At 39.2% G+C, this 13,890-nt stretch overlaps 1 protein-coding gene across 2 annotated transcripts in view; it reads right to left on the reverse strand.

Annotated features, from left to right (window-relative positions):
* Nucleotides 1-763: 763 nt before the first annotated feature.
* ULK4 (unc-51 like kinase 4) overlaps nucleotides 764-13,890 on the reverse strand; it is an 898,798-nt gene continuing 885,671 nt past the window's right edge. The window contains exons 37-38 of one of the 2 annotated variants that reach the window (XM_089672503.1): nucleotides 6,442-6,546; nucleotides 764-1,726 (exon numbers count right to left, since the gene is read on the reverse strand). In XM_089672503.1, coding sequence (XP_089528629.1) covers nucleotides 1,666-1,726; nucleotides 6,442-6,546 — 166 coding nt within the window. In that variant the 3' untranslated portion in view covers nucleotides 764-1,665. The remainder of the gene's footprint in view (nucleotides 1,727-6,441; nucleotides 6,547-13,890) is intronic. The other variant, XM_089672504.1, reaches the window with a different exon arrangement.

Raw genomic sequence — 13,890 nt, forward strand, 5'->3', positions numbered from 1 at the left:
GTAAGCAGGCAACACTAATGAAGGTTTGCGTGATGGGCGCCATCCAGCCAGTCCCCCAGCAATGATATTTCCTGACAAAATACATAGGGCGTGGCAATGATGTGATGTCACGCACGTGATCTGGCCGGAGTCCGTCATTGAGGATCAGCCTGCTATACTGCATTATGTGTTTGTAGTGAGGCGCTTTTCAATGTTATATACTGTAAGTGCATCTTGGGATTTTTAATAAAGGCAACATTTTTCCATACTTTACTATTCAGTGTACCTTTTTATCTCTGATGGTAATGGTGTGAGTTTGAGCACTACTGACCATTTATTGGTCCACATTGTTTAGTAAGAGGCCTTTGTAACTGTAGTGCATGGTTGTGGAGGTTCTGATTTCCACCCTGGGAATAAAGCGTGGATTTACATAATTTGAAGCACTTTGCACTTTATTATATACTGTATGAATTATATTTGATAATTTATGTTTTGATTAGTTTAATTTTATTTTTATTTTTGCAAATTAGTTTATTTAGAACTTTAGGGGAAGTTAGCGCTTCTTTGATCATTTTATAGCATTTCTACACATTTGGTATCACAAATTGCACAGTGACAGCTTTATTCTTTGCATTTGAATTTTCCCCAGCACGGAATATTTAATTTTTTAGCAAAAATTACATTTTACAACACACACTGATAAATTACTGCTGTTATTTGTATAATATTTAAAAGCTGTTTATTGAAAAGGCATACTTTGTTACATAAAAATAAACCATAACAATTCTTCCTTATTAAACCATTTTATTTGCAAATAAACCAACAGTAAAAACAAGCACTAATAAACAACCAAGCATAAATTTAAAAATGGGTCAGTACATCTCAAAATTTACAGGTACAATGAAACAGTAAACCCCATTCTGCTCAGAGTAGAAAAACATTAGTGGTCTTTTAAAGTAGAATTCCAGCCAATCATTTTTGTTTGTTTTGGATAGGATAGCGATAGGTTTAAACTCCTGTCAAGCTTTTATTGAATGTCTATGTCCCCACTGGTCAACTGAATAGGAAGTGAAGGTAAATCTCTCCCACGGGGACATAAGTAGCCATAAAAACATTTTTTTTCAGAGTGGAAAAGATTTACAAGCTCTGTCAGGTTTTATTTTTGCTGTCTGGGTCTCTGCTAGATAGACTTTTTCTCACTTCTTGCAAGACAGCAGTACAGGAAGTACAATTAGTAAATACCTGACAGATATTTGTCCTTCTCCATTCCATTCAAGTGAATACGTTTTGGCTGAAAATCTACTTTAAGATTTTGCAGCACCTTACAACATAGAGTGCAGTATATAAATAGTAATGACTAGCTAGAGACTATTCTTCCTGTTCTCTGATTCTTACTGATAAACTGCTTCCCCTTCAAAACACCACCGGCACTAGCTCCTGTGTCAGCACTGGTCATTTATAATGATATTTGTAATGTTTAATATATAGTTCTCAATTCCAGCAGCTCAGATCTTGTGTTTATTTGCTGTTTGCAATGAAGATATCAGCATTTTGTGCATAAACAAAATGTATGCATAAATATGTGTTCATTTCAATGCTGCAATATATTTTTAGAATTTTATTAAAAAAATGTACAACATTTGAAATCTGTTTGACTTGCATTATGGTTGCTGAACATCTAGATGTCTATTGACGTCCGACTAGACTAAGAATCTCCATGATCATGGAAGAGACATCTGTGTTCAAGCTGAAATGAAACAGAATATATGAAATTAAAAATATCAATATGCATAAGTATTCTATTAAAAGTAGAACTAAATTTACAACTTTTTTCTCAGTTTGGTTAGAGTAAGAGAGGGTTATAGCGCATCTGTCTGGGTTTTTTTTGCCGTCTGGGTCACCAGAACAAGTGTCCTCACTGGAAAATTTCCCCTCTATTACTGCTCTGGGGGCAACCCAATAGTTTGGATTTTCTTTCACTTTCAGTAATAACAGTAAACAGGACAAAATGAGAGGATGAATCTCCCTAATAAGGGATACAGGGAGCAGGTGTTCTAATTCATCTTCACTCTGGGATAGTTTGTTTTTTTTTACATTCAGCCAGCAGGTGGACTCTAGTCATCTTTTCAATTTTTATCTGTGTATCCTTTGCTAAAAAAAGCCTGTTATTTACAGATCTCAGTTGCTCAAGCTGAAAATTACTTACGCAAGTGAATGAGCAAAAGCAATGACTCAACCCCTTCTCTCCATACTTCATGCTATTTCAGTGGGTTCAGAATTTTAGACAGAAATAGACCAACAGCTTTAGCTGAGCTCTCCTCGCACTGCCCTAGGAATCCTTTGTCATATCAGAAGTGTTTATTTGTAAAGATGTAATGCAAATAGTTAAATAAAGCTAAACAAAAAAAAACACATTTACCAAAAACTATTTCAGTTTCCTTTTTTTGTAGAAAAGAAGTGAAACAAATTGATGAGTTAATAGCTATTCATTACTGCAATTGTGCTAAATGTCCACTCAATTAAAATTGATCAGGGTTCTTTGTATTCTACTGTGAACAGTATCCAGAGGCCACTTCCAGGGTCATTGGGAGCATTCCACCTAAGATCTAAGCTATACAACTTCATTTTTGCTTTCTGTGTCACCAGACATGCCAAGCTTTCAGTTAGGTTTGAATCTGATTGGAGACTTGAGATCTGCTGTATGTACTAGACTACAAGGAGCTTCCAGTAAGGAAGTTTACATGAGCTTCTCCCTGTGAAGGTCCCTTTCACAAGGGGAAGAATCCTCTTTGCTCAAATTCTTCCCCTGATTCCCCTGTTCCTCTGCTGAACAGAGCAGACGGATGAGAGACCCATGTCCGCTCAGTTTCTGCAGAGCAGACATGGACACAGCCTGCTCTGCTCTATGGGCAATCAGGTGTAAATGGATTAGCTATCCATTTACATCATGACTGCTCTCTGATCCACTAGATCAGGGGTCTCCAAACTTTATAAACGAAGGGCCAGTTTACTGTCCTTTAGACTTTGGGGGGGGGGGGGGGCAGACTGTGGCCACTGGGAGAAGAAAGTGTCCTGGCAGCAGTGGAAGTAAACAATGCCTCATCATTGGTATTAATGGGAGATATAGTGCCCCATCTCTGGTATCAATGGGAGGAATAGTTTCCCATTGTTGGTGTCAGTGGGAGGAATAGTGCCCCATCATTGGTGTCAGTGTGAGGAATAGTGCCCCATCATTGGTGTCAGTGGAAGGAATAATGCCCCATTATCATTGTCAGTGGAAGGAATAGTGCCCCATCATTGGTGTCAGTGGGAGGAATAATGCTCCATTATTGGGTGTTAGTGGAAGGAATAGTGCCCTATTGTTGGTGTCAGTGGCGGGAACTGTGCCCCACTGTTGCTGATGGGAGGAATAATGCCCCAAGGGCCGGATAAAAGCAAACAAAGGGCCGCATTCAGCCCCTGGGCTGGTTTGGAGACCACTGCGCAAGATGGAAGGGGAGTGAATCCCCTTCCATTACTTTTTAGCAGATTGGATTTGAGGTAGGACACAAGTCAGTTACACTCACTTGTCCATAGAGATACATGGACAATCCAACCAGGCCCGCTGGAAAAAACTGACAGTCGCATCTGATTGGATCGCCCATGTGAAGTGCCACTCGCGCTCTTCAGAGGGTAAATGACAGGTAATGTTGCTTCCTCACCATCAGTTTTAAACCCTAAAATCCCAAATCACCTGCGTTGCATATGGTTGTGAAGCTGCAGTATTGACCTACTGAGATGAACTGGGGGGGTTTGCTATGCATCGCGACACGTGTACATCCCTGTCTGCTGCCTTTGCAACTTAAGAGGGAGCAGTTGTGGGACAGTAAAAATGTGACACTACTATGTGTGTTTACCGTCCCCGAACCACATTGCCTAAGTGTGTTAGGGAATTCCAGTTGTGCATTAACTACATAGGTTCTCAGATCATCAGATTTCTGACAAATGGGTCTGGGGTAGATTGGTGCATTTAAGCAATGCCTGGGTGAAAAAAGTAGTGATTACCACATAGGCTGTGATGGGACAGTACTTTGATTCTTAGGTTACTACATTTGTAAACTATTGGTCAATTTATGCCCTGTGGTAAAATGATTAATTGTATTTACTTATATAAAACTGTGGCACTAGTTTCTGTAATTGTAAGAAGTACAGTGGTGTGGATTTTGAATTACTAAATTGATTATGTTAAAACCGTCTAACTTAGTAAAAAAAAAAAAGGTGTGGAAGAAGGGCAGCATGTTGAATTCCTCAGTGTACTGAAGGTCAGGATGTGTGCTGGCATTATGTAGTTTCCTGCCTATGAAATGGTCCCACCCTGCAGCAAACCTGCTAATGTTCCTAAATGTGAAAATATTTTATGCATAGGCTGTCGTGGAATGTTATAAATAATACATTCAGACTATGGGCTTGTGTAATGTGCAGAACATAATATATTTTTTTAATATATTTAGCTTATTTTCAAAAATGTCCAGAGCATAGTATATTAAAACCCCATCTAATCCCAATAATTTATTTATTGTTTTCATATACTCAGCACTGCGGTCTTCATTTCTGCTGATCGTGTCCTTTCCCAGACAGAGGTATATTTTACTGGCATCTAGAATATTTACTGATTTCCTAAACTCACAGAGCCTCACAAATCAGTACTGTTGCACAAGAGCCAATTACAGAGCTGAAACTTGCCACTTTCAGTCTGATTGAGTCTTAGGCAACATAGTGTCATTGCCATAGATGAATTAAACAGATACCTGCCTGATGTCAATATAAAACAGGCAACTTGTGGTATGCAGAAACACTGGTTTTGTATTTGTATGCTTTATACAGATACCTTTTGTACATTTTCTCATTATTTCTGTTCATTCATCAGAGCAGGAATCTTAACTCTGTTAGCACCGTCTCCATGTCAAATGGTGTCTAGATTAAAGAGTTAACATCTTTCTTCCTGTCAAGTGACAGTGTTTAGGCCTGGCAATTGCAACCTGCATCATGCCATGTATGCCCGGTTTATCAGGCCATTCTTGCTGGCACAGAGCTCTACCCATTGGTGCAATGATATAGTTCTTACCCTGTAGTTCCACCCCATTATCCCCAAAATCCTATAGGGATGCAATACCCTTTGCATTGTTGTACATGGGATAGCACCACCCTTTGCATTGTTGTACATGGGATAGCACCACCCCTTGCAAAAGGTTGGATGGCTACTCTTAAGAGCTGTAATTCCTAAACCCTTCCTCCAATTTGGATATGCAGTACATACCCTCAAATTAAACCTGAGAGTGTGAACTTTCAGCTCATATCCATTATATAACTATAGCTTGAATATGTTTAGGTAAATACCTGAAAAAAAATAAAATTGTGCCTGTGTCGAAATATATATGGACCTAACTGTATACATGGCACCATTTGTCTTACTATTTACAATACGCTGTAAAAAACTGTTCTTTACAATAACTGTCATGGTATACTGATGTTGTACCTAATATATTGTAGTATTGCTATACCCAACTCTTTTCCCTGAAGGAATGATTTTTCCAAAACATGTCGGGACATTTTGAAGACCACACCGTGACTGACCAAGTCACATCTTATTTGGCAAGGTATGCTAGGATATGCTAGGGTATATGTACTCTGTATTGTTCCTTGATTGCATGCAACATCACCTACTAACCCAAACTGTTTATGTGGTTTTATGGACCTATACGGTCCTTTTGCTTTTATCAACACTATCTACCAATAAAGATGGATATTACTTTTAAGACAGTTCGATTTTGCATAATTTTTCTCTGCCTCTTAAGTTTTTGATATTTTTTGTCTTTTCGCTATTTTGTATGGGATGTTGGGATATGTTACATATCACTTTGTGTAATATTGTTATATTGTACTGAAGTCAATTAATTGATGGACTTCAGTACAACCAGCCTGCTGGATTTTTTTTTTTAATATGATTACTGCCCTCTGCTTTGCCCCCAGCAGATATCATTGTGTTCTGAACACAGGGAAGGCTCCGCACTGGCAAAACACAAGAGCGTTGCAGGAGGGATTCCTGTGGTTGCAGGAAAGAAAAATGCATCATCTATGGCTTGCCTTACAGTATAAAGAGATATACTGTCTAAACTGGATACAGATAGGCTAGGACAGTTCCAGCAGGAACAGTTTCACCAGGTCATTATTCTTACTGTTCTTTACTAAAACTGTAGCCCTGGCCACTCCCAACCCTTCTAGAGTAGCATCAGGTTGTATAAACCCATCTAATCTGTAGAGATTTCCACGTGCGGCTATCTTTAGAGTTAACAAACTGAGTTAACCTCCCTGGAGGTATTCCCGAGTGTAGCTCGGGGTAAAGTTTCAGCACCACAAGCGGTAACCCCGACCTACACTCGGGAATACCCTACAGCGTTGCTCCGGGATCCCTTCTGCACTTACCTTGTCCTTCGCTCCCACGATGTCCCCCTGCAGCATCCCCGGCAATGTCCTCCGGCTGTCTTCCGGGTTCCGTTCCCTGCAACGCCAGGATGTACAGGGATGGAACTGGTGGGAAATTTAAAATGTCAAAAAGTGACATTCACTAAATACACTAAAATCACATAGTAAAACATTTCTGTATCAAAGCATTTTACATACATTTTGTCCCTACTGCTTTGTCCTGTGCCCTGCCTGCATTTTTACTGTTCTTTCTGCTGGGAAGCTGAGAAATGTCCATGGTGTCCAAAAAGCGTCCCTTTAGGTCAAAAATGGTTTTAGACCAGCTAGAGAACAGTGATAGTAAATTAGAACTACTTTCAAAATTGAGTGATAATGATTCGTGGGGAAATTCGTCATCAGACACTGAAAACGATTTTACGACTTTGCTCAGTGATGTGCGAACTTGGCTCTATATTCCAAATGTTAGTGTTTTTGGTTTGATTATGTTATTGAATTACATTTATTATTATATTATTTTTTATGATTATTTATTAAATTATAATTTATGATTTCATGTTTCAAATTTTAACATACCCGGGATGTTTACAAACTCTTGTTCGGACAGATTTCAGTGAGTTATTCCTAAAAATTATAGGCCTACAATAAAAAAACTACATATTTCCATGCAAAAAAATGTACCGCTTTGAGCACAGAAATACTGACATAAGACCGCTAGGGAGGGTAACTACTTAGCAGGCAAAGTTATTTCATGCCTGTATGGGGCCTTATGACTACTATTTTTCCAACTCAGTTCACACCTAGCTTAAAGGTGCTGCTCATCCTCATTAGATTATTTAAAGCTCCCCCTGTTGTTTATCTTTAGAAAGTTGTTTCCAATATATTGTCCAATACGTAAGGATACATTACCCATTCAACATATTTCAGAATGTTCTTGCACAAAATGTAGGGCAGAGCATGTGAAGCTGGATTTTTATCACAAACATACTTTTTTGTCCTAACTCTATTCCCCCTAGTTTAACAGTCATTCATGTTACTCCAATGAGAGGAACTGCTTATTAGGAAATTGTTCTCTATAAAATTCCTTAGTCATTGGTTGCACTTGAGAACCAGTGTCTAACAAGCATTTAATCCAATGCCCATCCAAGCAACAACAGATTATTGGAAACTGACCTTACAACTCTTCTTCAGGCCCTGAACCTAAATTTTAAATTTGTCTGCTAGTTAACAGACCCCTACCTTCTCTTTCCCTATTTGAGGGGCAAAATCTAGCTAAATGACCATTTTTTCTATTTTTCCAGCAGATGGAGACCTCCCTTCTCCCTCCTGTTCTAGGGTTGGTCCTGACTCCTTGACGACTCATTCCTGGTCAAGCCATTTGCATTTTAAGATTTTCTAATTCTTCCAAGATGGTTTAAGTGAGGTTTTGAGTTCTTGTATTTCTCCATTTAATGGCCATGAAGGAGGGCTGCTAAGGATTTTCCTTAGGTAGGGAATAGGTAGCCTCAGCAACTTTCTGCATAAACACTAGATCCATAGATTCCTCATAAAGACTTGCTGAACTTGTAAAATATATATTTTTGGGTCTTGCTCTAATCTTTCTTTTAAAGTGTTCCAGATGGAGTGACTGCATTAGCTAAACTAACTGATCTATCGGCCAGGCTTGTGAGTCCAGAAAATAAGTTCTTCCAGGCCTTTCTCTTTTCCTTATCATGTAAAGCATTAGCATACTGGAGGATACTGCCAGAGTTCTTGTATTAGAACAGGCAAACTGCCTTGGAGGAAATATAATGTTCTATGACTTTCAATACACAGTGGCTTTAATATTGAATCAGCTAATTCCTTTACAGGTACAAATGCAGAAGTGATATTATGATTTTATAATAAATTTAGAATAATAGGGTTACAACTTTCTTTTTAACTCAACAAGACATAGAAGATTAATCTGGTCCACTTGTTTCCAGAAAGAGTATAAATACTGTAAAGATTGACTTCTGTTGAAAGCAAAGAGGGGAAAACTTTTGTCAACCATCAGGTGCAGCTGATCAGTTGTGAACTGATCAGTGCAGTCTGACAGTAATGGGTCTGGCTGTCAGAATACAATGTCCTGGGGGGAATTAAAAAAACTGTCTACAGTCAGCTTTACAGAGCTGTTGTGACCTGTTAAGTACACATTAGAAGAACCTGTGTCACTGATCTTTTTGTTGTGCCATACCCTGTGGACTAGAAGAAGAGTGCTTTAAAGGTTCTACAGATGAAAAAGAAAAAAGGACTTTTCTTTATATAGGCTTGGTCCAATGAATTATAAGCCCCTTGCATGTTTTTTTCACTAAGAATACATTTTAGCTGCCTTACTAACTTGAGCTTTTCCAGGCCACACCTCTATCTCCAAACTGTCAAAAATGTTTCTGAGCTGCCAATGCAGTTACCTTAAGTTGGTTGAGTAACATATTATAATAACAAATCATGAACAATAGCTCATCTATTGGCATTGCATTTCTCATAGATCTACAACTATGGCTAAACATAGTATTTATCTATTACATTAGCCTAACCCAGTGTTTCTCAACTCCAGTCCTCATGGACCCCCAACAGATCATGTTTTCAGGATTTCCCTCAGATGAAACAGCTGTGGTAATTACTAAGGCAGTGAAACTGATCAAATCACCAAATCACCTGTGCAAAATAATGGAAATCCTGAAAACATGACCTGTTGGGGGTCCATGAGGACTGGAGTTGAGAAACACTGGCCTAACCCAAGAGACTGGCCTGCTGGCTAAAATGCAGTTTTTATGTCCATTGATAATGAACAATCAGATGACTGCAGTGTTATACTTTGAACAGCTGATTTTAGTGTTTGTAGGTACAAGGCCTAAAAACTAGACCCAATGTTTTTATTTATGAGTCAATTTATGATTGTTTAGACATGAGTTATTATGATCTCTTTTGCCCCATATGTAAGGATACATTACATGAAACACATCTCATGGTTCCTTCTGGCATAAAAGGTGCAAGTAAAGAAAGGATATGCCCATGAGTAATGAAAGGCACATGCTTTTAACAAGCAGATTAGATCAACAGCTGAAGTATTGTAATTGTATCAGACTGAAAGCTGAGATTTGGATGTTACCAGCAGTTTATCCATAAATCCAGGACTCACTAAAAGAAAAAAAAATATGAGAGCTGTGAATTATTTTTTAATGTAATATTGGAAGCTTAGGGTACTTAAAGACATGAAATGTTTAGTGATGTCTCAGCTGGACATACACAGCATTTGGGAGCTCAATCAATCACACAAGATTAGAAAACTTGTTTAGAGTAGGTCAACTTGAGCTTACAAAAAAACAAAACAAAAAAACATTCTGCCTGATAATGCCTTAACAGTTAACCATTCATTGAAGCCAACTGAGTTTTATTCTCAGTTATGTGATAGATTTGTTAGCCTGAAAACAAATGAACCTGGTAACAAACAGTCAGATTTATATATATTTGAACAAAAACATCAGCGCAATGGTGTAATAAATGGAGTTGTGTACCATTACACCTGCATGAGCTTGCGGGGTCTCCCATTTCGAATCCATAGGCACATAATGGAGTTGGCCCCCACTATGTAGCTATACACAGCTTCCATTCTTCTGGGAAGGCCTTCCACAAGATTTTGTAGTGTGTCTGTAGAACTATGTGTTCATTCAGCCAAGAGAACATCTGTGAGATCAAGTACTGATTGATATTGGATGAGAAGGCCTTTCTTGCAAGGGACATTCCAAATTAATCCCAAACATTTTCATTACAGTTGGGGTTAGTGTTCCATAAAGGACACTTGAGTTCCTCCACACCAAACCATGTCTAATGGGACCTTGCTTTGTGTACCTGAACTCAATAATTTGTGCCCATAAACTCTTGGCCATATTGTGTGGCTTTTGGCAAATTATCTTGATCTGCCAGATGTAATTCTGACTGTACATGGTCTTCTTCTACATTCACTGCACATTTTTTTACTTACTTTCCCTCTGTTGGTTATGGAGCATTTTTCACGGCAGGGTGAACAAGGTATAAACAATTGTCTTAAAGCAAGTACTAGCTTACACTATTCAGTGCAGCCTCCAGTGGATTCTTATTCATGTTACAAAAAAAAAAAAAGTGCTGTAAATGTGAAAGCTTGCACTTTTCGCAAACAGCAGGGACAATTAGCCCTTATTCAGTTGTCTCTAAACAGAATGAAACATGCTGATTACAGCAGACTGGAAATGTGCTATTTTATCCTTTCCCATCATTTTCCTATTATACCTGTAGTTCTGCATTAGTTATTCAATCTAAGATCTTTAAAGGGAAACCATAAATGTATTTTCTGTTTGTGAATGCAAGTTTTTTTTAACAAAATTTCAAATTATCAGTTATTGCAAGTTTTATCTTTGTTTTTACATATCTGCATGAAAGCATTTCTTTAAAAAATCTTCTAGTGGCCGCTCTATCTTCACATGAGAGAACCACAGTTACAACCCTTGGATGGCTGTGAAGATAAATGCAATCACAACCTGCCACACTGTGTTGATTTTAATCAGTCTGCACAGATGGATGAGCAAGAAAGTAGGGAGGACATAAATTGCCCAATCCTGCCCATGGTTTTACAGCCCAGCGCACCACTCAGGCAGGGATTGGACCAATTAGGGCTACCCTATGGGGTGATAATAAATGCTTTTGATACTGAAAGAGCTTATTATTGCTGACACAGCTTTTCCAACATCTCAAATTGAGGGAGTGAGCCTACCATACTTGAGAAGAGGGATCAAAGTAGTAAACAGTCATGCACCACTTCCTCCTGTTGGGTGTGAGGTAGGATATCTGCTAGTCACACTATTGGTTTTTATGCAGGTGTCTTTCTACCTGTCATTCTTAAACCTGCTGGCTATGGTCCGCCCACAATTACAATACTTGAACACGTACATGAATACAGAAAACACAACTGCCTACATATTAAGCACTTAATAAACAATATAAATAGAAAACATTCAATATCCATATGAATATGTAAATTAACTCTACTTGCATACATGTATGCTACTGGGATATGGGAGTGGTTTTACCTGATTTGTAATTCTGTGCAGCTAATGTTGTGGTCGAGGTACCCACATCCTTATCCCCTACTGCAGCAGCAGCAAAGCTTAGTCAATAACGCTGGGTTAAACCATACCCGATCTGACATGACAGCAAGGGAACAGCGGCATATTGATAAGGTTATCCTTCTGCCCACTCTGTTTTTGACTCCTGTGAGTATTAAAACTTTCAACACAGGTGTACTACAGCAGAGATTGATTGACCCATAATTCTGGCCCTGCATCTTCTAGCCTCAGTGCTTTTGTACGGGTGATTACAAAAGGAAGATATCAGAATATATCAAGATATCTACTGGACAAAAGATTTATATTTTTGTCCATCCATTTCAGAGATATACACAACCATGCTGAACAATACAGTTTGGTGACCTAACTTTTCTCTGCTGCAATTAAGAAACAAAGCCAGCAAGGTCAGCTCTCTGTGTTCGGCCTGTGATTAGAAGAAAGCAGCAGCAAACCACCCCAGTGTTCACCCCACTTCTTACTTTACTCTCTCCTTCTCATGGCATGTTTCTGGTCAACCAATGTGTATGCAGCCCACCTAATTTTCTCCTATTGCCGATATATGGCAAATTGCAAGAGGCTGACACTAACTCAAATTCTAGTGCATACACTAGTTGCTATCAACAATACAGTTCAATATTTTTTTTAATGTATAGTAGCTGCATTAATTGAAGTTTTTTATTTGCATGGAATTCAGGCTTAGGCTGGTGATATATACTGTACATAGCTACTTAGCTATAGCTACTTCTATTTATATCAATACACACTTTTCTTCTGATTTTTTCTAAATGTGTGCTTTCCTGTACTTTGTTTTTACTTCATCCTCTTTTCTCTATTCACTTGATGCTTTTTTTTCCAAGTCATGGCTGTTTCCTCTCCCACAACATGTTGCCTGTTTCACTTTGATCTAATCTTTCTCATTTGTTTTTACAAGTCCCCTTACCAAGCTCACACCCTACACATCCTTCATAGTCACTCCTCACTTCCAAGGAGATGTGCAGGTTTTAGAGTATGTATACAAAAAGTTTTCTGGGCATATACTGGTCAGATTGCTCGCAGTGCATTGACTGCAAATCAATGCTTGTAAAATGTGTGTGTGGTTCATTGGGAAGCACATAATGTAAACATATGACTACATTGGTTGTGCAGTCAGCAGCATACAGATGCATATACTTTTTTTCCAGTGCAAAAAGTATTGAAATTAAAGAACTATGGCCTTCCATTTAAAAACCTAATTATAAGTGAATCTGCACTTACAGTTTTCTCCCCCTGCAAAGTCAACCTAATGCAGCTTCCTGTAATGATGTGGCAACAACGTTGCACTGCTCTCAAATTCAGAGCAGAGTTCCCACTCTCAGGTAGGCTGTGCCTGCAAGTTGGATGAAAAAGGGTTGCATGGGTGTGGCTGCTGGTCATACTTAGTCCTGTCCATGCTTTCTGGTTTGACAGCACTGTCTGTATCACTAAAGCACACCCACTGTAAACTGTAATGTCTAGGAGGAGGGAACTTGAAACACAAACAGAACGGGGCTTTTCTCAGTTATGTCCCATTCACATTATTGTGGCACATACAACAACTCCTCCTCCGCTCCTCTCCCTCTTTCCGTTGGAGTACCTCAAGGCTCTGTATTTGGGCCCCTCCTTTTCTCTCTCTACACCTCCTCCCTGGGCCAATTGATAACCTCCCTTGGCTTCCAATACCACCTCTGGACTGATGACACCCAGATCTATCTCTCCACTCCCCAGCTCACCCCCCTTAAGTATCACAAATCTACTAAGCGACATATCAGCATGGATGTCACACCACTACCTTAAACTCAGTCTTTCCAAAACCGAGCTTGTAATATTCCCCCCCCCCCCGATCCCCCACTCATGACTTTACCATTAAGATCAACAGCACAACCATTGGTCCTTTCCCTCATGCCAGGGTGCTAGTCGTAATCCTAGACTCTGACTTCTCCTTCGGGCCCCACATCCAATCACTGGCTAAATCCTGCATTGTCAACCTCCGGAACATTTCCAAAATCCACCCCTTTCTGACCAATGACATCACAAAACAACTTATCCACGCCTTGGTTATATCCCACCTTGATTACTGCAAATCCCTCCTCACTGGTCTGCCATTACACAGGTTATCCCCCTTCAGTTTATAATGAATGCTGCTGCTAGACTCATACACCTTACCAACCGATCAGCGACTGCTGTTCCTCTCTGCCAATCTCTTCACTGGCTTCCACTATCCCAATGATTAAAATTCAAAATACTAACCACAGCTTACAAAGCCATCCACAACACTGCCCCTAGCTAAATCACCGACCTCATCCGCAGATATCGT

Source organism: Staurois parvus, unplaced genomic scaffold, assembly GCF_062004578.1.
Source record: "Staurois parvus isolate SC_StPar_1 unplaced genomic scaffold, SC_StPar_1.0 ptg000130l, whole genome shotgun sequence".
Taxonomy (NCBI): Eukaryota; Metazoa; Chordata; class Amphibia; order Anura; family Ranidae; genus Staurois; species Staurois parvus.